Source organism: Hippopotamus amphibius, chromosome 9, assembly GCF_030028045.1.
Source record: "Hippopotamus amphibius kiboko isolate mHipAmp2 chromosome 9, mHipAmp2.hap2, whole genome shotgun sequence".
Lineage (NCBI taxonomy): Eukaryota > Metazoa > Chordata > Mammalia > Artiodactyla > Hippopotamidae > Hippopotamus > Hippopotamus amphibius.
In genome coordinates this window covers 39,959,581-39,984,344 of record NC_080194.1, presented here as the reverse complement: position 1 = coordinate 39,984,344, position 24,764 = coordinate 39,959,581, and the positions used below count along the sequence as shown (strand labels likewise).

At 37.7% G+C, this 24,764-nt stretch overlaps 3 protein-coding genes across 3 annotated transcripts; all 3 read right to left on the bottom strand.

Moving 5' to 3' along the window:
• Nucleotides 1-1,385: 1,385 nt before the first annotated feature.
• LOC130860835 (olfactory receptor 51G2-like) lies at nt 1,386-2,342 on the bottom strand. The gene has a single exon (XM_057749386.1). The coding sequence runs from the start codon at nt 2,340-2,342 to the stop codon at nt 1,386-1,388; it is 957 nt and encodes a 318-aa protein (XP_057605369.1).
• Nucleotides 2,343-12,149: 9,807 nt separating this feature from the next.
• LOC130860833 (olfactory receptor 51G2-like) lies at nt 12,150-13,098 on the bottom strand. Its single transcript, XM_057749385.1, has one exon. The coding sequence runs from the start codon at nt 13,011-13,013 to the stop codon at nt 12,150-12,152; it is 864 nt and encodes a 287-aa protein (XP_057605368.1). The 5' UTR covers nt 13,014-13,098.
• Nucleotides 13,099-23,149: 10,051 nt separating this feature from the next.
• Nucleotides 23,150-24,726, bottom strand: LOC130860832 (olfactory receptor 51G1-like). The gene is made up of 2 exons (XM_057749384.1): nt 24,681-24,726; nt 23,150-24,051 (listed from the first exon to the last, which is right to left on the bottom strand). The coding sequence occupies exons 1-2, from the start codon at nt 24,724-24,726 to the stop codon at nt 23,150-23,152; spliced, it is 948 nt and encodes a 315-aa protein (XP_057605367.1).
• Nucleotides 24,727-24,764: the final 38 nt, after the last annotated feature.

Below are 24,764 nucleotides of genomic sequence, written 5' to 3'. Positions count from 1 at the left end.
AGCTTTAAAGTATTAATTGTATTTATTATATTAAGTAATTAGCATGGATATCTTCTGTGACACATTACACAAATGTATGGCATTAAGTTTACACATCCCTTGAGGATTTGGGGAACATTCGCACTGTTATGTATACTACTGTTTTTTAGTGTTTAATGATGTCCGAAGGGTCTATCAAAGAGTATGGGACCATTTGGACATTTCCTTTTGTATTTTTTCTTTTTGATAATTTTTGTTGTGTTTCTTCCTTCCTTGGATATTATTCCAGCTATTAAGCAACTAGTTTTAGATCACCTTTCTCCCTGTAATATACTAAGCTACCAATTGTAATTGGTTATAAGGAAGGAAGCCAAATAGCAAGTTTTTAGAATTACCAACAAATTGCTATTATTCTTAGTGAGGGCAATGATTAAAAATATACACATTTTATTCTCAAAATAATAATTTAACTCTCTTTCGAGTGCTGGATTGTATTTAGGATATTTGGCTACAAACAATGGCAAATTAACATGAAAAATTTTTTCATATTGTGATTTTTTTCCTCACCTGGTAACTCTAGCCAATGACTAGATATTCAAAGAGAAAAATAATTGTCCTGTTTTTTGTTGGTTGGTTTGTTTTTAAGTAAGAAGGAAGAATGGCCATATCTTCAGATGTTCTGTATGACAATCAAGAAGCATTTCGAAGATAATATTTTCATAGCTTTGTATCTTACATTCCCTCTCCTCATTAGCATTTCAAATTTGCTACAAAATTTTTCTGTAAATTTTAACTGAATGATTTTTTAAATTTATCTAGAAAATACTCACTGAGAACCTGTCCTGTGCAAAAAATTATATCATACTCAGATGATGCAGTGGCTAACACAACAAAAATTATTTCTGTCCCCCTGGAGATTACATTTAACTGGGAAAGCAAGTTCCAAACTATCTCATCTCTGACTGAACAGCTATATAATGCCAGCTGCCTCTTTACCTTCCAACAATAGTCAGAAGTTTGCATTTTTTAAACAGTTACTCATCCCCCAGGCACTTTTTCAGGCATCTGAATTCTTTAATCATAATGGTAGGTCCTTATGTGAATATCAAAGATGATGAGATTCACCTTCCAAACAGAGGCATCAACTTAAATATCTTTTGATCCCCAGACCATAGCAGAGTTCAGAATATTTGGTCAATGCTCAGTAATTATGTGTTTAGTGAATGAATACAAAGATGAACATGTGGATTGGATCTAACCATTAGAGAGTGAAGTTAATGAGACTGAGGATGGTGTCCCCATTGTCACTGGTTCAGTTTATAATCTGCCCAATACAAAATAATCAGTTAATCTACTACAGCTATGGCTAGAGCATGACCCTAACTTTGCTCTTTCCAACAAAGATTTTAATCATGCCCTTTGTCCCTATTGCTATTTCTATTGCACTGGAAGAGACGCAGCATCCTAAGTCGGATCTGCTTGGTTTTGATAGTGTAAACAATGGGGTTGAGCACTGGAGGTGTGAGATAGTGCAGATAAGAGAGCAACACACGGCTGGAAGGGGAAGCCTGCCTCCCAAATCTGTGGATCATGGACAGGCCAATCATAGGTGTGTAGAAGAGCAGCACAGCACAGATGTGGGAGACACAAGTGTTGAGGGCTTTGAGGCGCTCAGCCTTGGAGGCAATGGACAGCACTGTCTGGAGGATGAGCCCATAGGAGAGGACGATGAGCACAGCGTCCACCCCCAGCGTGGACAGCACCACAAAGAGACCATAGGCTCTGTTGATGTGGGTGTCGGCACAGGCCAGCTTCATGACATCTGGGTGCAGGCAGTAGGAGTGGGACAGCAGGCAGGTCCTGCAGTAAGGCAGCATCTTCAGCATGATGGGGGCCGGGATGTGGAGACCGACGCTGCGCACCACAACGACCAGGCCCAGCCCGGCCATCCTGGGACCCGTGAAGATGGCGCCATAGCGCAGGGGGCTGCTGATGGCCACAAAGCAGTCAAAGGCCATGGTCAGCAGCACAGAGGACCCCATGTTGGAGAAGGTGTGGATGAAGAAGAGCTGGGCCAGGCACACGTCCAGTGCCACCTCCCTGATGCCCAGCATGTGGATGGGGAGCATGGTGGGCAGGGTGGAGGCAGACAGGCCCAGGTCGGTCACAGCCAGCATGGACAGGAAGCAGTACATGGGCTGGTGCAGGGAGGGCTCTGAGCTCACCACCCACAGGATCAGGCTGTTTCCTGCCAGAGATGCCACGTGCATGGCCCACAGAGGGATGGAGAGCCAGGTGTGCACAGCCTCCAGGCCTGGGAGGCCTGTCAGGAGGAAGGAGGAGGTGTGGTTGGAGCCTTCCATGGTGACCCGAGGGGCAGAACTCCAGCAGAAGTGCACTCACAGGCCCTGAAATCAAAAGAATAGCTGAGTTATTCAAGTTTCTGGGTCAGAACATGTAGCCCCAAGCAAAATTTTGCAATGACTTTACTCAGAACATGTCCTGAATGCTCATAACCCAATAATTTTCCCTTAAATGAAAATTGGCCAAAGCAGAAGACAAAGAATTTTAAGTAATAGAGGGAGGGTCTGCATTAGGAACCTGATTCAGATGCCACAAAAATGAGCCTCCCAGAGAGACGAATTTTGAAATACCACTTCCAGAAAAGGACTGAGGTAGTCTTGGTTTTAACTCTTTATTGTTCATAACCTAAAAATGAAGTCCAGTCCCTTCAGCCAATTATTGTGTCACAGTTGAGAGCTTAATTTATATCTCAATTCCTTTCATGTACTTTCATAACTTCACCATGTCGGCCAATAGATACTTTTTTTCGTGGTATAGCAGATATGGAAATTATACATAGAGCCCTATTATCAAATATTTTTGGAAATTTATTCTGGCATGTCAATGTATACATACTCCCTACACGGATTTTTAAGCAGTATTTTAAAAGAAATTAAACCTCAAAAAATAAAGTATATATATATTTCTACTTATGTCTTTTATTTTCAAATTTCTGAGCAGAGATTTGTGTGCTGAAACATAGCTCTAAAAGTATGAGTGTAAACTCAAACTCAAGTACCTTAGAATCAAAATGAAGCTTATAGGCCTCTGACATTCCCCAATATCTTATTAATGAGGTTCCAGTGAGTATAAAAAGATAAGAACTTGTCAAGAAATCAGATGTCTGTGACCCTCATTGTATAGCACTGTTTGGAAATAGAACCATTATCCTCCATCCCTCCATGTTTTCTTTCCTCTAGACCTCAAGGATCTCTCAGCTGCCATTCATATGTTTTCTACTATAGGCTTCTTCTTCCCAGAACCCAGTGGAAAATAACACTATTTTAAGTTTTCAATATTATCCAACCCCTCTTCAACAAAAACCAAGCCAGGAAATCTACAATGATCAAACATTTGAATAACAATAGCTAGTAAGAGCAGTTGAATTTTGAAGATTCTTAAAATCCAACATTCAGAGTTTTGGGGCTTTTGTTGCTGTTACTTGTTTGTTCGTTTGTTTTGTTTTCTGTAGCCATTGACTTTAGAGTTGTAGTGAAAACTAATTTGTCTGGTGATCCATGTGCTGGTATTCAACTGCTTTCCAATAAATATCTCCCTTATGTGTCCTGCCACTCTTCTGAAGGTAACCACCATCAGGTGTAATCCTACACATTTGTATTTTACTTTACAGTGCTGTAAAATCATGCTTTTATCTATAATCTCAGATCACCTCAGCTCTCTAAGATTGGGATATCAGATTTTTTTATGCTTGGTTTCCAGATAAATTTATAGAATCTGCAAGAAATGAAGACAATAATTTACCTGAATCCTTCTGTTTAATGAAGAGTGAATGCAGGAGTGGAACACAATTTTTTGCTGATTTTGTTAGTTTCAGAGTGTTTCAGCATGTGGTAAATAAATAAATAATAGAGAAAAAGGAAAAAAACAAGGAAAGTTCTCTGCTGTAGTAAAGAAAACTTTTGGAGAATTAGAGGCCTGGTATGTTTTCAATCTGTGTATCTGTATAAGCTAAAAACTCCCTTGATATCTTGATTTTTAATAAATTTCCAATATTATTGCTGCTTCAGGTGTCTCCTACGTGCATTCACACAGTCTTAAAACCATTTGTTTAAATATTTAAAAAATTAATAATTGTTAAGGACTTTTTTTTATAGGTGCTCACATTATAGTTGTCTACAGGATAGGTAAAATTGCTGCTACAATGATACATCATGAACAATATAGATGTAGATAGAGCTAAATATTAGAAAATAATGTGTCTTGATAGAAGAGCTATACATGATAGTGTTTTATGTAAGGTGTTATGGGGATAGCTCCAAGGAAGAAACAGCTGGAGTAAATAAGAATGATAGTTAAGAAAGCAGCCATTTGAAGATGCGTGTATGTATGTGTGTATGTGACTCTGGGTGCATTGCCTGGGCTTGTGTATGTGTGTGTGTGTGTGTGTGTGTGTGTGTGTGTGTATGTAATGGGGTAAGTGCATAGATAAGTATCAGGCAAAGCAAAGGACCTGAATTATTAATGCCCGGAGTAGCTAGGAGATGGAAATCTTCCATAGCTGGTCTAGGGATGCCAGCAAGGAAGGTAGTAGACAGAATTCAAAACCTGAGCAATCACCAAGAAAGGTTCATTCATCTTGAAACTTTGAATTCTACACCAGTGCTTACTGCCTCTGCAGTTCTGGTCCTCAAAGAGAATACTTTTTATGCAGTGAAATACATTGTTGCTTTTTTCTAAATGGCAACTAAAGTGAGCAAGGGAGAAAAGGAAAGGGTTAAGAATTGAGACAAAGAAGAATAACTCCCTTCCTAAAGCTAAGTTTTGAGAATAGATGGTGGCAGCAATCATGACCAGAATGCACACACACTGGGATGGTCCAACATGTTTTTATGTAGCATCATTAAATGTAAAGAGAGAGAGGGGTATCATAAGCAGCAAAGACATCATTTTATCAATGGCAATGCATTCTGAAGGAGACCAAATTGAGCAGATAATCTCTCTTTTAGGCTAGTCTCTGCTGTGCTGAGAATTGGACAACTTCTTTTACTTCTTCTATATATGGCTTTATGAATTTCCAATAATTTACTGAAAAATGGAGGGAGTATAGGAAATAATATACATAACATGAGGGAATTGTTGGAGGCTTTGATGGAAGAGTCTACTTCCAAAATAACAGTATGCATGCTCTATGTGTATCTATGAACTCACTGTACCACACTCTTCAACCTTGCACAATGTTTTACACTAATAAGAGCTGCTTTAGGATTTTTACAACTAATTAAATAGTCCCCTCATAGACTTCTGATCTAAGGACACAAGCAGAGGGGATGCTCTTAGGATGGTCAGAATCAACAATACTACTTTCAGTCTCCTAACTAGAGCAATAAAATAAGCATTATAAATCAAGGATTTGAAATCCATCAGTCTATGGAACATGTCCTATTTTTTTTCCCCTCGCATTTATTCAGTACCTGTCAGGGAACAGGTATTTTTGGATATAAATAACAACTTGTGGTTTAAAAGATATTTAGTGATGGAAAGTGATGGAAATTGTTGCAGGGCAAAAAGGAGGGGACATGGTTTTTGATTCAAACTTTATCACAGACTCCTTGAATAAATTTGATCAAACCCCATCACTCTGGAGTTCTGTAGACTGCAATATATAGCAATCCCATTCCTCTTTACCTAATCGTTTAACTTGAAGATTCCTAGAAATTATGCATTACAAATATTTTGTGAAATACATAATTCAACATTAGATCATCAACACTATTTTGTCTGCTGCAGACAATGAAATGTTCTTATCTACAGCTGAGGAGAGGGGTGAGCAGAAGTTCATCTGCACAATTTGTAAGCATAGACCATAAGCCAATTGCTTAGAGGAACTCTTACTCTTCACTAGTAGGTAGATCCTGGTGTAACTATTAAAAAGTGGCATCAAAGGGAGAGAAACGTTGGAGACAGTACTGTATTTGCATTGAATCAGTATGTATTCTTTCTGCAGCCACATTAGGATTCATACCAAAGGCTCATTGAGACTCATATTCCACGCTAGTCAAAAGATGATGGTTCTCATTCCCCAAATAAATCTCATACCACTACATACATACAGATCATATCAATGGTACACATCAAAAAGAGGTGACATTTAATAACAAAGTTGAGAAAAACTCTAAAATTTAGAGTGCCTTTTACTTATTCCTCAAATCCTTTAATTTTAAGTTTCACAGCATACTTTCAAAGTTGAAAAATGAATGATTTAGAAAAAATTGACTTTAGTCTCTGATTGACTGAGGCTATCACCTTTATTTTTCAAGAGAAAAGTGACCCTGTCTTTTTGGACTCTTCATATCACAGCTTTCTCCTTATGCCATTATTTTCCACAGTCCTTCCTCCATCTTAGCTTGGCTTATTTGAAGGGCAAAGAATCAATCTACCCATAGATTCAAATACATCTACACAAGATATACTTAAGAAAAGGAGAAGATTTGCCAGTGGGTTTCGAGCCTCTCATAATTATACATTCTATTACTCTCTTGTAGCAGTACATTTGGAACAGGTCTTAAGGAAACTGTACCACCCAACAGCTCCTAAAGGGTACCTTAGAGCATAACTCCTCTTTTGTCTCTCTAGACATCCAATGCACTCACATTCAGGTTTTCACCACGAAATTTACTAGTACCCTCATCAAATGTATGGCTGTTTCTGTTTTCCTTTCCAAGCCCCACAATATCAACTCACCCTTAAGAACATCAAAGCTGAAAGTATGTCTGCAAGAAATCAATGACAGAGTTCACAGTGAAGAGTAATTTTACAGCAACCTGGCCAATACTGTAAATAGTCTTCCCTTGGGGAATACACAAGTTTCCCTCCAGGGATTCAGGGAGTCATTGCCAAAGAAGTTCTGCAATGGGCTGTAGAAAGAGTCCTTTGTGACTGAGAAATCTTTGGTCCTGTCTAAGTGTGACTTCAGATCTTAAATGTTCCATTCTAGGCTGAGACAAGCCTCAAATGCATAAGAAAAACAAAACATAGGTCCTTTAAAGAATTCTCTCATCCTGATCTCTAGAGTGAGCACTTAGAAATCAAATGAGGCAAAACCCTAGGATCTGGGTGTTCAAACAAATGTTTGGGACAGGGAAGGGCCTCCAGGCAGTGAGCTAGGATAAACTAAAGTACAATTGCTAGAAACAGCAGGATGGACATTTGGCACCACTAGACTATGAGTGTCTTTGTGTTTCTGGAATTTAACATCTAAAGAAATTATAGAATTTTGAGAGAGGAGGATTTTATGTGTCATGCTAAGAAATTTCAACTGTCATGTAAGTGCTATCGTGGAGCATTTGTCCTTCTGTGTCTGGCATATTTTGCTTAGCATAACGTCCTCCAGATTCATCCATGTTGTCACAAATGACAGAATTTTCTTCTTTTTTTTAAGGCTGGAGAATATCCCATTGTAGGTATATGCTACAATTTACTTACCTATCTACCATCTATGGGTATTTAGGCTACTTCTATGCCTTGGCTATTGTGAATAATGTGGCCATGAATATGAGAATGCAGATATCTCTTTAAAATTATGTTTTTAATTCCTTTGGATATATACCCTGAAGTGGGATTGCTAGATCATATGGTAGTCCTACTTTTGATTTCTGAGGAATCTCCATATTGTTTTCCATGGTGGCTTCATCAATTTACATTCCCACCAACAGTGTACACGGTTCCCTTTTATCCATCCCTTCACCGACATTTTTTTTTTTTTTTACTAATAACCATTTTAACAGGTGTGAGATGATATCTTATTGTAGTTTTGGTTTACATATCTCTGATGGTTAGCTGGTGTTCAGTGCTCCATCCCATTTTCCCATGTCATCAGTGGGGGATTTTCAATTTCTATTTTCCTAATTTTTAATATCTTTGTCAATTTAGGGGAAAAATGCCATTTTATAGCCACCATCTGTATGACAAGCCTGCAACAAGTCAGAAAATATACGAATGGATTTTGATTATCTTGGGTAAAATTATTATCCTAAAGTTGTATTGCTTTCCTACTGAGAGGATTAACAAGCGAGAGAGTGATAGTAGGAGTCAATACCCCTCCTGCACATGAACAGTTCTGCTCAGTGAAGACTTTCTTCAATGTGAATCACATCTATCACAAGTGGGTACTAGTCAGTAATCAGGTGTATTAGCAGATCTTATGATATGGTACGCAAAACATAAACAAAAATATGCAGAGAAAAAAAACTCTGTGTCCTTGAGTGTATATATATGCGTGGGATGGGGGAGGGAGGACTTGGCTTAATTTCTATTCCTGATTTCTTTTCTGGTCTGATATTATGTTACTGGGGTAGTCAGGCTACATCCCTGCCCTTGTCTTTCACAGCCTGCTCTTGTATAATTAAAATAAAGTAATATGTTGCTTAATATTGTTTTATCTATGTTTTTATTATTTGCAACCAAAGCTCTAAAGTAGTCGACCCCACTTCCAGGTCACCCACACTATCTCTACATGCTTCGTAAACTTGGACATGTTATAGACGAGAAATAAAGATATGTTTGTGGCTCTGACAGAGGAGAGGGAAGGGCAAACATTGTGAAATAGACCCTTAGGCCTCTCCATAACACACACCAGAATTTAAAGGGAAAAGACTGCCAGAACCTTATCCCAACTGGGGGAAGAGAATTCCTCTGCTCTCCGGCTCCTGCAGTCTTCCTGTCTCATCTAAAGAGAAAGGGGTCACTGTTCAATAAATTCGAGATGCTGCAATCAGAGAAGGAAAAGGCAGCCTGGTGAGGGCAAAATTTTGCAGAAATCCTTGTGAAGGTCACACTTTGATTCACTGCCTTAATTAAATTTATTTCTAGACATTTTATTATTTTTAGATGTAATTAAAGTAGCATTACCTTCTTAGTTTCCTCTTCAAACTGTTTGTTGCTTGTGTATAAAGACACAACTGTTTTTTAAGTGTTAATCTGTACTCACTTCTTTGCAGAAATTATTTATTAGCTCTAGTAGTTTGCCTGTGGATGCTTTGTAATTTTCTCTATAAAGAATTATGTTGTCTGTGGATATAGTTTTTTACTTCTTCCTTTCCAATCTGAATGCTTTACTCCTTTTTCTTTTCTAATTATTCTGGCAAGAATTTCCAGTACAATGTTGAAAAGCTGTAGTGAAAGTGGGCATTCTTGTCTTGTTCTTGATCTTAGGGGGAAAGCTTTCAAGTCTTTCATCTTTGAGTATGATGTTAGATACAGATTTTCATAGATGACCTTTATTATATTGAAAAAATTCCTCCTATTCCTAGTTTTATGAAAAGAGATAAGTGTTTCTCTCATAAAACTGTTGGACTTTGTCAAATTCTTTTTGGATATCAATTGAGATGACACAGGTGTTTTTGTTGTTGCTGTTGTTGTTACATTCTATTAATGCAATTATGTTACACTGATTAACTTTCTTACATTGAGCCACACTTTCATTCCTCAGATAAATCCTATGTAGTCATAGTGCACAGTCCTTTTAATGTACTGTTGGATTCAGATTGTATTTTGTTAAGGATTCTTGCATCTATATTCATAAGGCATATTGGTTTGTAATTTTCTTTCTTATAATGTTTTGTCTGGCTTTCGTTTCAGGGTAATACCGGTTTTATTAAATGAGTTAAGAAGTATTCCCTCTTCTAATTTTGGAAGCATTTCAGAGAATTCGGCATTATGATTTTTAAGAGCATTGAATTCAGATTGAAATATACCTCATTACAAATCTCAGTTATTCCACTTTCTAACGATGTGATCGATGACCAAATATCTCTAAGCTTAAGTTTCTCACCTAAAAATTAAAAAGAAATTAAATTTTTATCATGAGATATTTTTAGTCAGTACATTTTCTACCATTTCTTTAATTGCTCAATAATTGGTGATTAGCTCTCGGAGTTTTGTCATATAATTCATGTAGCAGACAATTCAGGAAGATACCAATCATTCTTTAATTTATCCTCTCAACAATTAATTTGTTCATAATTTTTTTATATTTCAGGCACAGGGAACTTAGCAATTGCCATATCCTCAATAGATTGTGCCTAGCTGTTCTCTTCCGTGTACTTAACTAAATTTTTTTAAAAAGTTTATGTTAAATGCTTTCTCTGTCCATTTACGCACAATTTGGGTAATTAGCCACATACATATGCCTAATTCAGGTTTAAAATATAGGTTTTTAATTTTTTTATTTTTCCAACAAGCAGATAGACGTGTTTTCAATCATCTTATAGGCTTTCTTTCCCCATGGTCCAGTTATTATACTCAACCTTCTAACAGTTTATGAATAAGAATGAGCTATGGATATTACAACATGAAATTTCAGATGTGTCCTGTGTGTATGGCAGCTGGAGAAAAGTACAAGCATAAAAAGTTTGCAGAGAATATATTTTGTGTATTGGGAAGATAGTCTCAGACTGAAGAGAGACAAATGTTACCCTCTGTTGAGTACTCCCCCACAGCTGCTTCCTACTCTCATTCTCTGCATGCTTTCCTACAGGGAGTGGCTTGTGGCACGCACAGCTTCCCAAAGGGCAGCTCGAAACACATTGGCTATTTCCTTACATTTTAGCTTGGGCGGCTCTTGTCAACGTGTCTTCAATTCTCTTTGCTCCTTTTGTCTTGCATTTGGAAACCCTGAGAATACTCCTTGAGAGTCTACCTGAAGGGAATTGACTGAAAACTTTTGCAGAAGTATGTCTGAGGGAAATCTAACAATCTACACCATACACATCTACTGATTTGCTATAGAGATTTGGGAATGGAGTTAATAATTTACATACTATGTGACTTCAAATACAGAATGGCTATTATCATGGTGTAACCTCTTATTAAAAAATTTGTAAAATAATTCCATTCCTTAGATGAATCTCACCTCTCTTTCTCCCATTTTCAGTTTAAATAGTGACTAATAAGCTCAAATTACACAGTCCATGACATGAAAGTACACTCTACTGTTAGATGATTTTCAGTTATAATTAGCAACAATTTGAAGCATGAATGTCCTCGTGGTCTCCCCACTCCCTAAGACCATAAAAAACGAGTTTCTGAGAATCTCTTTCTGAATGGTTAAGAGGGTAATTACCTATTGGATCCTTAATGAGGTCCTAAAAACATTAAAGGACACTTCAGGATAAAGAGTCCATAGTAACATTTACCACATTACTGCTGCTATGACTACTTTTTCTTCTGAAATATTTGATCAAAGCTTATCTTATTTACACTACATGTTATGAGCCTTCTGAAGGAACAATCTTCTTGTTTGCATTCTTGTTATTTAAAAAATGGGTTGATAACTCTGGCCAAAGACGTTGGTTGTTTAAGAGCTGAATATTCAAACCATCTTTGAAATTAATATTGAGAAATAGAGGGAAATAGAGCAAAATCCTGGAATGCTCTAAAAGTGAAACTAAGAAGTACTTGTAAGCTTGATTTTTGCATATCTGGAATTATATATTTTGCCTCATGAATGTTTCACTCTTGCCAGAAGTCTTCCTCAAAAATGTAACCCAGTCATTCATTCATTCTTTAATCAGTAAATACAAACCAAACACCTAATACATAGAGAGTGCTACATTAAAGAAAGGGGATGTAATTGTTAACAATAAATAAAGAATTCCTTTCCTCATGGGGATTATATTTAATGGGGATTTTCCAAAACACTTCTAATATCACTGAATTCCAAACATGCCCATAATCCTAATTGTCCCCAGTTCTCCTAAACTCTCAGGCAAAGTGTTATGTGTCTTTTTATACATTTGTAAAGTTCCTAAGTTATTCTTTAGAGTCCCTTTTCCATTTAGAACAGCAGTTCCCTCCCCACCCCCTTTATGAGCCTTTCTTCCAAAGCAGAGGCTGTATCTTAGTTATATTTCCACTTCCAAGGTTTATAATAGGGTATTTAACATGGTATTCAATGAAATTTTGTATAATGAAAAAAATAAGCCAATGAGAATGTGGTTACTTCTTCCCATGATTGAGAACTTCTGTCTCAAGATGATGCTGTCTCTTTCCCACCTTCTTCTCCTCACTATGGGACTTACTTTATGTTCAGTGGCTCACTAGAAAATGATGGCGAAGTCTCGCCTGCCTTTTCTCTCTCTACCAAAAACTTAATGATCCCGAGTATCTCTGATGCTGGCTCCACTCGAGCGGAAGAGGCGCAGCATCTTCAGTCGGATCTGCTTGGTCTTAACGGTATAAACCACTGGATTGAGCACTGGAGGTGTGAGAAAGTGTAGATAGGAGAGCAGCACATGGCTGGAAGGGGAAGCCCGCCTCCCAAATCTGTGGATCATGGACAGGCCAATCATAGGTGTGTAGAAGAGCAGCACAGCACAGATGTGGGAGACACAAGTGTTGAGGGCTTTGAGGCGCCCAGCCTTGGAGGCAATGGACAGCACTGTCTGGAGGATGAGCCCATAGGAGAGGACAATGAGCACAGCATCCACCCCCAGCGTGGACAGCACCACAAAGAGACCATAGGCTCTGTTGATGTGGGTGTCGGCACAGGCCAGCTTCATGACATCTGGGTGCAGGCAGTAGGAGTGGGACAGCAGGCGGGTCCTGCAGTAAGGCAGCATCTTCAGCATGATGGGGGCCGGGATGTGGAGACCGACGCTGCGCGCCACAACGACCAGGCCCAGCCCGGCCATCCTGGGACCCGTGAGGATGGCGCCATAGCGCAGGGGGCTGCTGATGGCCACAAAGCGGTCAAAGGCCATGGCCAGTAGCACAGAGGACTCCATGATGGAGAAGGTGTAGATGAAGAAGAGCTGGGCCAGGCACACGTCCTGCGCCACCTCCCTGATGCCCAGCATGTAGATGGGGAGCATGGTGGGCAGGGTGGAGGCAGACAGGCCCAGGTCGGTCACAGCCAGCATGGACAGGAAGCAGTACATGGGCTGGTGCAGGGAGGGCTCTGAGCTCACCACCCACAGGATCAGGTTGTTTCCTGCCAGAGATGCCACGTACATGGCCCACAGAGGGATGGAGAGCCAGGTGTGCACAGCCTCCAGGCCTGGGAGACCTGTTAGGAGGAAAGAGGAGGTGTGGTTGAAGCCTTCCTTGGTGACCCGAGGGGCAGAACTCCAGCAGAAGTGCACTCATAGGCCCTAGAATCAAAGGATTGCTCTGTCAGAACCCATTCTGTGAATTAAGACCTTGAAAAAACTCCCCAGAATGATTCTCTGGTAACTATGGCCTTTTAATTTGCCCAAGTATTTCCCCTAGTTCATAGTTCAAGAATGCTTGAAAAAAAAAAAAAAACAAAACGGTGAATTTGAATTATTAGAAGCAATCTTGCATACACAGTAAGCTTGCCTCTGGAGCCACATAACAAAATTTACCCCTAAATCAGAGTTTGAATTCATGGCTCTTGAAATGCACTGAGACCATATTGGTTCCAACTCTACATTATACATATTGGGAAATGAATTCTTGGTTCCAATGTAGTCAGTATGTCTAATTTGGGACAAGAATCCAGGTGTCCTCACCTCTTGTCAAGATCTCCTTCACATGCTTTTCAATAGGTACTCTTCAATGTTATGAGAATTTTTCAGAGAGATATTTTTTCATAATTAAAACAAAAATGGTTCCCCTTAACACATCAGCATACCTGTGTGAGCACACAAACACAACTTTTCCACACATGCAATTTAAAATGCCAAGCTATGGCAAAAAAATGCTGGATATTTCTCCAAGTATGATTCATTCTGTAATGGAGCTGTGTGTGTGGAATATTAAATAGAGTGATTTCAAACTCATTGAATAGTGAACAGATACCTTAAAGATCATCAATAACTATTCAGCATTATATTGATGAGATTATAGAAACTAGACAAAGACATTTATTTGCCAAGGAATCAGGATTTAAAGCCCCTTAAAAAGTAATTTCTAGAGCAGTACAACAGTCTGAGAATAAATCTTCTGTTTTCCCCGTGTTCTCTCTCCCTTGAATTTTGGCCACTGTTTCACTCCATACCATCTCAGCTACCTTCCTGTACTTTGTCCATTCTGAGTTCCATTTTTTGAGAACACAGTGAAAAATAACTCAGTTTGAAAGCTTTTTCACCTTCCCTCCTAATCTCAAACAAAGGAAGGAGATTGCTGGAGTTTTCCAGACATACAAAACACTAAAGCATCATAACAGAAAAGGTGACTTAATTTTGAGGAATCTTACTTAAACATATTCACAGACTCGTTTTTTCAGATGACATCAATGTTTTTTTCTTTATTTTATCACATTTCCTTTTTTATGTCATGAGAAATGCAATCCAAGATTACTCTCTCTTTGAAAGGTAGCGCCACATACTTGTGAATTCTGTCACTTTTCCTTCTGCAGGTAAAAATGTGTAAGTGTAATTCATTACTTTTTTATTTCATTTAAAGAACTTTACAGTATATTTTCACACATACCATTTTAAAGTAATTCAAACTTCGGAAGGCAGCAGATCAGTTTTGCCAGACTAAGCAACTTAAGAATTCAAGTATGTAACTTTGCCACATTTACATAGAGGATAAAAGGAGGATCCAGGACTGGAAATAACTCTGTCTGACTCAGTGCTTTTTATTCTGGATATTGTTGCTTGTGGCTGAAGACAAATGCTAGCTATTAACAAACAGACTCAAAGCACTCACAAACCTTATCCTTACATCAAAGTAAACTAAAAACTCCCATGAATTCCTGTTTTTTAAAAGTTCCTTCATGATGGCATCTTCTAGTTTTTCTCTCGTAATCTACTTTATTACCACCGGATTAGAGGCCTGCATTTTCATTCAATAATTAAACTGCCTGAAACAATGTTCTAGATGCAGGAAATAGAACCATGAAAAATAATAATATCTCAATAATAAGGGAAGCATGAGCCCATATTATCTCACATATGTGAAGAAAATAAACCATGTGGAGAGAGACGGAGGTGCTATTTTAGACTGAGAATTTAGGTAAAAACTCTCTGAGGAGGGAGCCATTGGAGAAAGCAAAATGGCAAAAAGGAACAAGAAAGTTGGAGATCTGTGTGTACATGGTTGAATGATGGGTAGGGGATATGTAGAGATGCATCAGGGAAAACCTCATGTTATTAGCACACAAGTAAACTAGGAGGTAGATATCTACTAGAGCTGGAATTATGATAGGAATAAGAGAGATAAGCCAACAGAGACAACTTTCTAGAACCAACATAATCACTTAAGAATACTACATCCCACTTGATGGGGCTTCAGGGGTTGGGGTGATGTTCTCTTCTGTGCTGAACATACAGCAGGTGGCTCTGAAAGTGCACCCTGGGCTAGTGCTATCAGCAGCGCACGACAACTTGTAAAGGTACAAATTATTAATTCCCATCCCAAACCTACGGACTAATGGTTTGTTGGGTTGAAACTCAGAATTAAGGCATTTAAAAAAAATCCTTCAGGTGATTCTGATGCAAATCAAATCTGAGAGTCACTGGAGTACATTGTCAGTAATAGTATTGCTTGATAAACTGATGAGTGCACTGCTGTTGTCGTCCCACTAAAACAAGGAAGTGGGGGAGAAGAAAAAGTTAGGAGTTAAGACAGATGGGGTCAACAAGGACACGCAGTCACAGACACAGATTCTCTGATTGGGATGCACCAAATGACTTTACTATAGATCATTAAAGATCAAAAAAGCATATGGCAATTATAATAAATAAGGATACTATGTTTTTTATATTTATTTGAAAAGTATCAAAATGTTAATAATATAATCTGTCCACTAAGTTCTGCTGCTGTAGGAAACTGAACAAGCTCTTTTACCTCTTTTACATATAGATTTATGAATTTTTAGTCAATTACTGACAGATGGAGCAAATGTGAAATAAGGTGAAGAAATGTTTGAAGACATTGAGTGAGAAGAATTGTACATTCAAATTAAGTGTTCAATTGCTATCTGTGAATGCTCCATCCTATCTTCACCCTGCACAGTTTCTTTAAAATTAGAGAAAAACCTTTAACATTGCTTTAACAAACTGAAAGACCCTTCACTTTACCCACAGGTTTCACATATAGAGGTAAAAATACAATGAATGCCCATAATGTAAGCAGACTCAGGATTGATGACATTATTTCACATACTTAGTCTTTAAGAAAATGGAACTTTGAAAAAAATCATTGAGATGCTTATATATGTAGAATGTATTTTACTTTTTTTTTATGTATTGCACTAAGCTGACTGCCTAGATGAGGAAGAGTTTTGTGTTTGTGTGTGCATGTGTTTGTATGTGATGATTTTTCTAGTTTTTTTTTCTTTTTTTTAAAGAAATACTTGTTGGGTGAAAGGATTTAGTGATATTGCAGAATAACATAGTTGAAAAGTCTGGGTGCCTGTTTCTGGTTCAGGCCTCAGCACAAAACACTAAAAATAAATAAAAAAGCAAACAAAATAACTTGGGCAAAACTTGGACTTAAGCAAGAGCTATTTCTCCAAGAATTAAGAATGCACTACAAGCTTCTTCCTTATAGGAACTCTTCCTTTCATCTTGTCAGCAGATTTCCAATCAGGTGAAAATCTGTGGCATCATGAAGCAGACAAAGTGGGAAGCCATGCTGGATTTCCTAACAACAATACTTATTTTCTTCTGCAACCACATTAGGATTCAGATTAATAGCACAGAGAGAATATTCTGCCATGATAGCAATAGAAAATAATCAGGGAATGGGTTTCATGTTCACAAAGAATTCTCCTGTCACACTGCATGCATACACTCACATATACTATGCTGATTTCACATCTCGCATCACCTAAAGAAAGGAAATGGGTGAATTGTACTAATTCTCATAGTATGCCAGTCTCATAGGTTTACTTGATGATAGGCTAAGACAGTGGATGGAAGAGTTCCTAGTATTCTATAAAGTACTTAGAAAGTAAATAATACTTAATATTTGTCCATCCTTTAATTTTTCTAAATTTACTTACCATGCTCAGAATACAAGGAGCTTCTTCAAAGGTGATTCTCCAAAGATTTAGAAATAATTGCAGTTAATCTTGATCACCCTAGGCTTATCAATTCACATCATCATTTTGCTCCTTTCCATCTTGCAAGGAGAAACAGACCGTCTTTTCAAACTGTCTTCACAAACCATCAACCCCCATACCATTCTGTTCCTCAAACTTTTCCTCATTTCAGCTTGTCTTCCTTAAGGGGCATAGAATCCATCTGCCTATAAATTCAGGTACGCATATATCAGGCTGTATTTAAGACACAGAGGGCTTCTGATGGTGAGTTGCCAGCTCCTACTTGCCCATTTAATTAGTTTTATCTGTTGTGATAGCAATTTTGAGGAATTCTTCAGGAAACCTATCCAATAGCTCCTAGACAGTATCTGAAAATGAAAAGTCCTCTTTCTTCCTCTAAATCTTCAATATGCTGTCCTTTTTCAGGGTCTTAACCCAGAACGTATTAACACTGTCCTTAAACGAGCACTAATAAGGAACCTTGGTAAATGACTCCTTTCTGCTCCAAACTCCATGCTGTTGACTTAACCGCAAGGAGACAAAATCTGAGAACGCTTCTCATCCCACTCCAAGGTACATTTCTGGATATCCTCCCTTGATGAATACTCTGGGCTTTGGGGAAGCAACTGGCTTTAACCATGTCACTGCCAAACAACTTTTGCAACGGGCTATAAAGAGACTCTGTTGTGATTGGAAAGCCTTTGGATCTGCCCAGGTCTGAATTTTTCAGTTACTGAATCCACTTATATTGTGATTAAAAAGCAACTGGTCTGTTTGAGAAGACAAACTTCAACATCAGGAAGCTGAAAATGGTCTTCACTGGTAATTGTATAAGTTGCACAAGCGCTTTTGAGCCTCATTTCTCATGTCTGTAAAACATAATAACATTACTACCATTGTGAGGTAATGGATGTATGAGTAACATCGATGGCCCTGAGGTTATACTGTGTGGGTTTGTATCTCAGCTCTGTCACTTAATAGCTCAGAATATTTGGATATGTTCTTTAATTTCTCTTTGACTCAGTTTCTTCATCTGTGAAATTAGTAATAGTGAAAGGAGCTAAATCACCATGTTTTTGAGGATTAAATAAGGTACGCCATTAAAAAAACTTAAAACAATGTTTATTGTTATTCAAGTATTCAAGTAATTATCTGTTATTTTCATAAGATTATTATTTCATAATAACGAGTTTTTAATGTAATAATATGTACAAATCGCTGTTTTTTTTAAAAACACACGTTAAACATTTAATAAGTCATATGATAATGATATTCATACAAATGCAAGAATGAAACTTCCTATTGTTGCAGCAGAAATTTAAAATGTTCAATAAAATGCCCTCCAGCTTTGAGGACATATCTCTGTAGTTAAATAGAAATTATAAATTTAGCTGCAGCATTGGAAACAAAGGGAGAAAATTCATACAACTATAAAATTACGTTTTGTAAAATTCTTTGTTTCACAGTATAGATGGAAAACAAAACAACAGCTCCATTTTGGGGGGCACACTTATTTGTCAAACCCTTGAGTGTGAATGCAGAAAAATAGAGTCTCAAAAAGTTTTCCAACTCAACGTTATATGTCATGAAGAAATAATGGATATTAAACTTACTCCAACAAATAAACAAATCTTACTCTGGTCAGGATATGTAAAATATATCAAACACTGAAAAACAGACAGCGAAGATCTGTGATTCCTTGTGATAAAGGAAACAAGAGGTGAACTCCATATTCATATGGGCTTTCTGCCTGACTGCAATTTACAAGCTCAGACAAGGAAGGTGAATTCAGTTCTCTTCTTAATGGAGAAAGAGAAGAGAAAACTGATTTCAGAGGCTATGATGGGTCAAAATTCGGGACATCTACTGAATATAAAGAAGTTGCAGAAGGAGGGAGTCTTAGAAATCTGCCTATGTGTTTAATTTTCACCAAATTTCACAAGGCAAGATTCCACAAAGCTGGCAGAGAAAATAATTGAGGGGGAAAGGTGGGTTGTAAGTTGAGTGGAGATTGTGGAATTCCTATAGTGCTAGGACACAGTGAAATTTCAACAAGAGAGAATGGAAAGATCTCTTTGAATACCTTTGACATTGATTTGAAACCCTAGAAGGACCATGCCATAGGAATAGGAGTATATGGTGTGGTTTTTGGTTTCATAAAATTGAGATTCAGTATCATGTGCTACCTGGGCATCTGAAAGTGCGTGCATCAAAAAGCCTAATCATGAGTTTTCCTGGTCTTACCAGGTATGCCCCACATTCAGCAAAAAAGGCTCTCCTCCCAGCTGATTCCCCAAACAATCAAGCCAGCTGCACTCCAACTAATGGATTTCTCTTCCTTGCCAGCCCGTGAAATTATTTAAACAAGTCATTCAAATTCTTCTGTGAGAACAAGAAGGGTAACCCCACCTTCTTGTTACTATAGAGGTTGCCTTCCATAGTCCCTGCTTGTCCACTCTGTTTCCGAGTACAGCCCCGTGAGCCTCTTGCCTGGCAAGCAGTGTCCTCCTTTCCCAGTCTGGGAGTACCTGTGGCTCATATACTGTTGTCAGTCTTATATTTCCAATGTCAAGTGCCATGCTTTCACCCATCCCCATAACCTTAGGGTGGAAATCTCTCTCTCTCTCAGACATGGAGTGAATGGGAGACAATCACAAGAGACTACTGTAACCCCAAAGTAAGGGCTAATAAGCATCTGCCTGAAAAAACCCCAAAACTAAGATGCAAAACCATCAGCATGATCCACCAATAAATTAACAGCCTGCCATGTCAAATCAGACTCTCCTTATGTAAGACAGAATGACCCAGATTCTCAATAATGTGTTACCTACAGTGCCCGTGGGCACATAAAAAATAGACAAATAAAAACCTAGAAAAATAATCAGAAGAAAGCAATACAGCTGATAGAAAGTTTCAAGATGTATGGAGATTCTAGAATTAGAAGAAAAGAGCTCTAAAACAGCTATGATAAATATGTCCAGACACATAGAAAAATATGGACATAGACAGTCATGTGTATATAATTTTACAATGTATATATATGTAATTCAGCACTATGGGGTACATTCCATCTTTCCCCCACTTGCTTTTTTGAACACAACTATATGCTTTGTCAACTCATAGACTTGTAAGCCACAAAGTGTAAACTTTGCTGTATGGAAATACAAAAAAAGGAAAAAAAAAATGTTAGGGAATCTCGTGATGGATGGCCAACTGTGAAAAAATATTTCACCTGTATTACCAACATATGACATAATCTCATTGGAGAACATGAGGGGAAAGGGGGGAAGTAATTTTTATCCTTTTTTTTTTTATTTTTTGTAATTTTAGAAAATGGTGTTTTGACTGGGCACTATAAATTTAAAGATGAAAAGAACTACACAAAAACATTGTAAATGAGTTCAAAAATTTTTTCCTGGCAGGAGTAGGGATTAATGCTTTTAAAGCTACGTTTATGTAGTAAGGGATAAGATGATGAGAAAATAAATTGCAGATAATGGTATCTAAATTTTTCACTGACAGTGTAAGAAACTAACAAATAAAAAATAATATGTTTAAAGTGGTGTAAGAAAATTCTCCCTGCAATTTATAATCTTAATCTTGTAAAATTTTAGAATAAAAAATTAAAGTTTTCAGACTGAAAGAAAATATACCAGATATAAATTTGGACATATGCTAAGGAATACAGAGTATTACATGAGTAAATGTAAAAATAAATATAATTATTCTAATTTAATAATTTCTTTACATGGTAATTTACTACATAATGGAAATCAGGGTATATCCATAAAACAAAGTGTTCTTCAGCAATGAAAAAGAATAATAAATGAACCACATGGATAAATCTCAATATAAGCATGCTGAGAGGAAAAACGCAGACCAGTAATGAAAAGAGCATATAGTTTAGGAATACAATTATGCAAAATTATAAAAAGATGTAAACGTATCTGTGGTAAAAAAAAAAAACATCATCTCAGTGTTTGAGACAGTTTGGGTGTGCAAAGCTACTAGGGGAGTCCAAAACAGCAACAGGGGACTTTTGGGAGTAATGGATATGTTCATTATCTTGATTGCGGTGATGATTTCATAGGTGTATACATATGCCAAATTTATCAAATTGTACACTGTAAATATGTGCAATTTTTATGTGTCAATTATATCTCAAAGCTGTTAAAATTAAAATATAATGTTAGTGAAAATAATTAAAACTATTGACCAAGAATAATAATATTTCTTTAATCTAGGGTATATAATGACAATTCTATAAAGGCTCATAGCAAGCATTTTTCATTGGTTTAGTACAACTTTATTCGTTAAAGAAATATTTTTCATGATTTGAAGATAACTTCAGAAAATCTATGAAGAGGCTCATTTAATAATATATTTGCAATAAAGTTTAAACCAAACCAAAACAAAACAGCAAAAACAACAAAAAAACCCAAAAGACAAAACATGCATGAGGTATCATGAGATCATGAGAAGGGTTAGCTAACCTAATAGAAAGTGTGGTAGGAAGGTAACAACAGGTATCTTCAATGCCTTGATAATAGGCCTATATGTGTGGGGTGAGGAGCAGTACAGGGATGTCAAAAGGGAAAGAGCATTGGAAGTTTCAGACAGAGTTACAGGATGAACTAATGGTCAGATGCTAGAAACTACATGTGTTCATGGGCACTTAACTATTTTTGTGTTTCTTGAATGCAGGATCTATTGAGATGAAGTCAGGTCAAGAAAGGCTTTATTTGCCATATTGAATATTTCATTTTTCTAATCTCTACTTAAAACTCATCACTTCAGAGATATGTCTCTTGATATCCCACCAATGAAATGGACCCAGCCTTCTTTGTGTCTTCATTCTAATCTGTGCTGCCTGCCACCAAAGCACCGTAATTTATTGGAGAATTATGTTTCCAATCCTGGTTCCCCTAATGATTTAAATTTTCACATTGAACAAGTGATATTCCAATTTGCTTTCTTTATACTTTGAATAGGAAGCGATTCAGCATAGATGCATAAATACGATTTAAATGAATGACTCTATAAGGGAAAAATCAAATATTGGTAACAGCTCTCCTTTCTCTTTTCCATCCCAATGAATAAGTACAATACAATTTGACACAAAGTAGTAGCACATGAATGACAGACGTGATTAGTACTGATTATGTTTGTAATAGCGCAGTTCTATGAAAGAAGTTAGCTAAGGATTTGGTCCAAAAATGAAGAGACCATTACAAAATGAACAAATCACTCCAGTTTTGACTTGTTTAGGAAAGCCTAGTCAACTCTCATACAAATGGCCTTGCAGGATGACAACTTTGCCTCTTTTTTAAATCTCCCTTCAAAGTCAGAGAAATTCAGTTGTATATCGTATTCATCATTCAAAGACTATAACAGCATACATTATGAGGGCACAGACTATCCCATGTATCTATTAGGAAGTGAGGAGCAGTGCTTTAACTACATTCAGAAGGCTGAAGAATATTGGAGGCTGTGTCCACTCTTCATATGTCATGGAGCTTAAAGAAATACTGAGCTGTATAATAGTCATATTGTGACACACTTCACTTTATAATTATAACTAATGCATTTATTTCCTTAAATGCACTTCAATTTTTAAGTATTCTACTTTGTTTACACTTTTCAATATAACCCACATCTATAGATAGCATGCAAATCATAAGAAAGACATATTTTTATTTCACATATTTGCCAAATTTTCAGAAAGCACAACCAAGTGAGGCCTTCTTAAGTTTAATTTTGTATGATTCTATGTTTTTAGCTGGAAGAGATCTTAGATATCTTCTACGATATTAGATGTTTTGAATCCTGCTCTTCTAATTTGCTTGCTTTCACATGAAAACGATATTCTCAGGAAGTTGTCAGTTTTCTCTGTAATAATCTGAGATTTTTACAGACTGATAATGACTTTTCCAAATATGAAACGTTTTCTTTGTTGCTTTTTTTTTTTAATTAAGTAGGTGCTGTTTTGATGGATTGAAAAATACCGTAATGTATTTAGGTCAGTGTTTTTGAAGAATCAATTGATAGATCAGATGGAAGGTACTCTCTGCCTCCTCTCGGAGACGTCTTCAGACAATAGGCTGACTATCATAACCAATATTTTATCGCTGTGGCTCAGCACTTTCTGGGGTGGAGCATCTTCAGAACGCATACTCGAATCTCTTTGGTTTTGACACTGTAGACAATTGGGTTGAGCATTGGAGGTACAAGAAAATGCAGATAGGAGAGAAGCATGTATATCTGAGCTGGAAGCTTCTTTTTCCCAAAGCGATGGATCATAGACAGGCTGACCACTGGGGTATAAAATAATAGTACAGCACAAATATGAGAAATGCAAGTATTGAAGGCTTTCAGCCTCCCAGCATTGGAAACAATGCTCAATACTGCCTTCAAAATTAGCATATAGGAAAGGAGAATGAGGACAGCATCCACCCCCAATGTGGAGAGCATGACAAAGAGCCCAAGGCCACTGTTGACAAGAGTGCTGGAACTGGCCAGCCTTAGAACATCAGGGTGAACACAATAAGAGTGAGACAGAGCATTCACAGGCTGGAACCGCAGTCTTCCAAGGAGGACGGGCAGCGGCAGATGAAGGGCAGCACTACGGATCACACTGGCCAGCCCAATGGCCCTGATGCACTTGGTGGTGAGGATGGTGGCATAGCGTAAGGGCTCTCGGATAGCCACACAGCGGTCAAAAGCCATGGCCAACAGCACAGCTGATTCAGTTACTGAGAATGTGTGGATGAAGAAGAGTTGTGTAAAACAGACTGCAGCTCCCACCTTCCTTTGGCTCAGGAGAAAGACGGCTGCCATGGAAGGCAGTGTAGAAGCTGCGAGGCCCAGGTCAGCCATTGAGAGCATGGAGAGGAAGAGGTACATGGGGGTGTGGAGGCTGGGCACAGTCTTGACAATGTACAGTATGGTGATGTTGCCCAGCAAAGAGAGAATGTAGATGAAGCAGACAGGAATCACTGTCCAGCAATGAGCAGTCTCCAGTCCTGGGAAATCCATCAGTATGAAGAAGAAACGCCCATCAACAAATGAATGGATACAGAAGATGTGGCATATATATACAATGGAATATTACTCAGCTATAAAAAGGGATGAGATGGAGCTATATGTAATGAGGTGGATAGAACTACAATCTGTCATACAGAGTGAAGTAAGTCAGAAAGAGAAGGACAAATATTGTATGCTAACTCACATATACGGAATCTAAAAATGGTACTGATGAACTCAGTGACAAGAACAAGGAAGCAGATACAGAGAATGGACTGGAGAACTTGAGGTATGGGAGGGGGCGGGGGGTGAAGGGGAAACTGAGACGAAGCGAGAGAGTAGCACAGACATATATATACTACCAACTGTAAAATAGTCAGTGGGAAGTTGTTGTATAACAAAGGGAGTCCAACTCAAGGTTGGAAGATGCCTTAGAGGACTGGGGCAGGGAGGGTGGGGGGGACTCAAGGGGGGGTGTCAAGGAAGGGAGGGAATATGGGGATATGTGTATAAAAACAGTTGATTGAACCTGGTGTACCCCCCAAAAAAAATAATAATAATAAAAAAATAATAATAATAAAAAAATAAAAAAAATAAAAAAATAAAAAAAATAAAAAAAATAAAAATAAATAAATAAATAAATAAAAAAAGAAGAAACGGCTGGCATTGCTGTTGTTCGGAATTGCCATAACTCTGAGAGACGGTTGCCCTTTGAAAATGATAAAGA

Coding starts and splice junctions, on each gene's coding strand:
- LOC130860835 (XM_057749386.1), bottom strand. CDS start 2,342: ATGGAAGGCTCCAACCACACCTCCTCCTTCCTCCTGACAGGCCTCCCA.
- LOC130860833 (XM_057749385.1), bottom strand. CDS start 13,013: ATGTACGTGGCATCTCTGGCAGGAAACAACCTGATCCTGTGGGTGGTG.
- LOC130860832 (XM_057749384.1), bottom strand. CDS start 24,726: ATGGCAATTCCGAACAACAGCAATGCCAGCCGTTTCTTCTTTTTTT. Junction 24,052..24,680: donor CAGCCGTTTCTTCTTTTTTT/ATTTATTTATTT, acceptor TCTTCTTCATAC/TGATGGATTTCCCAGGACTG.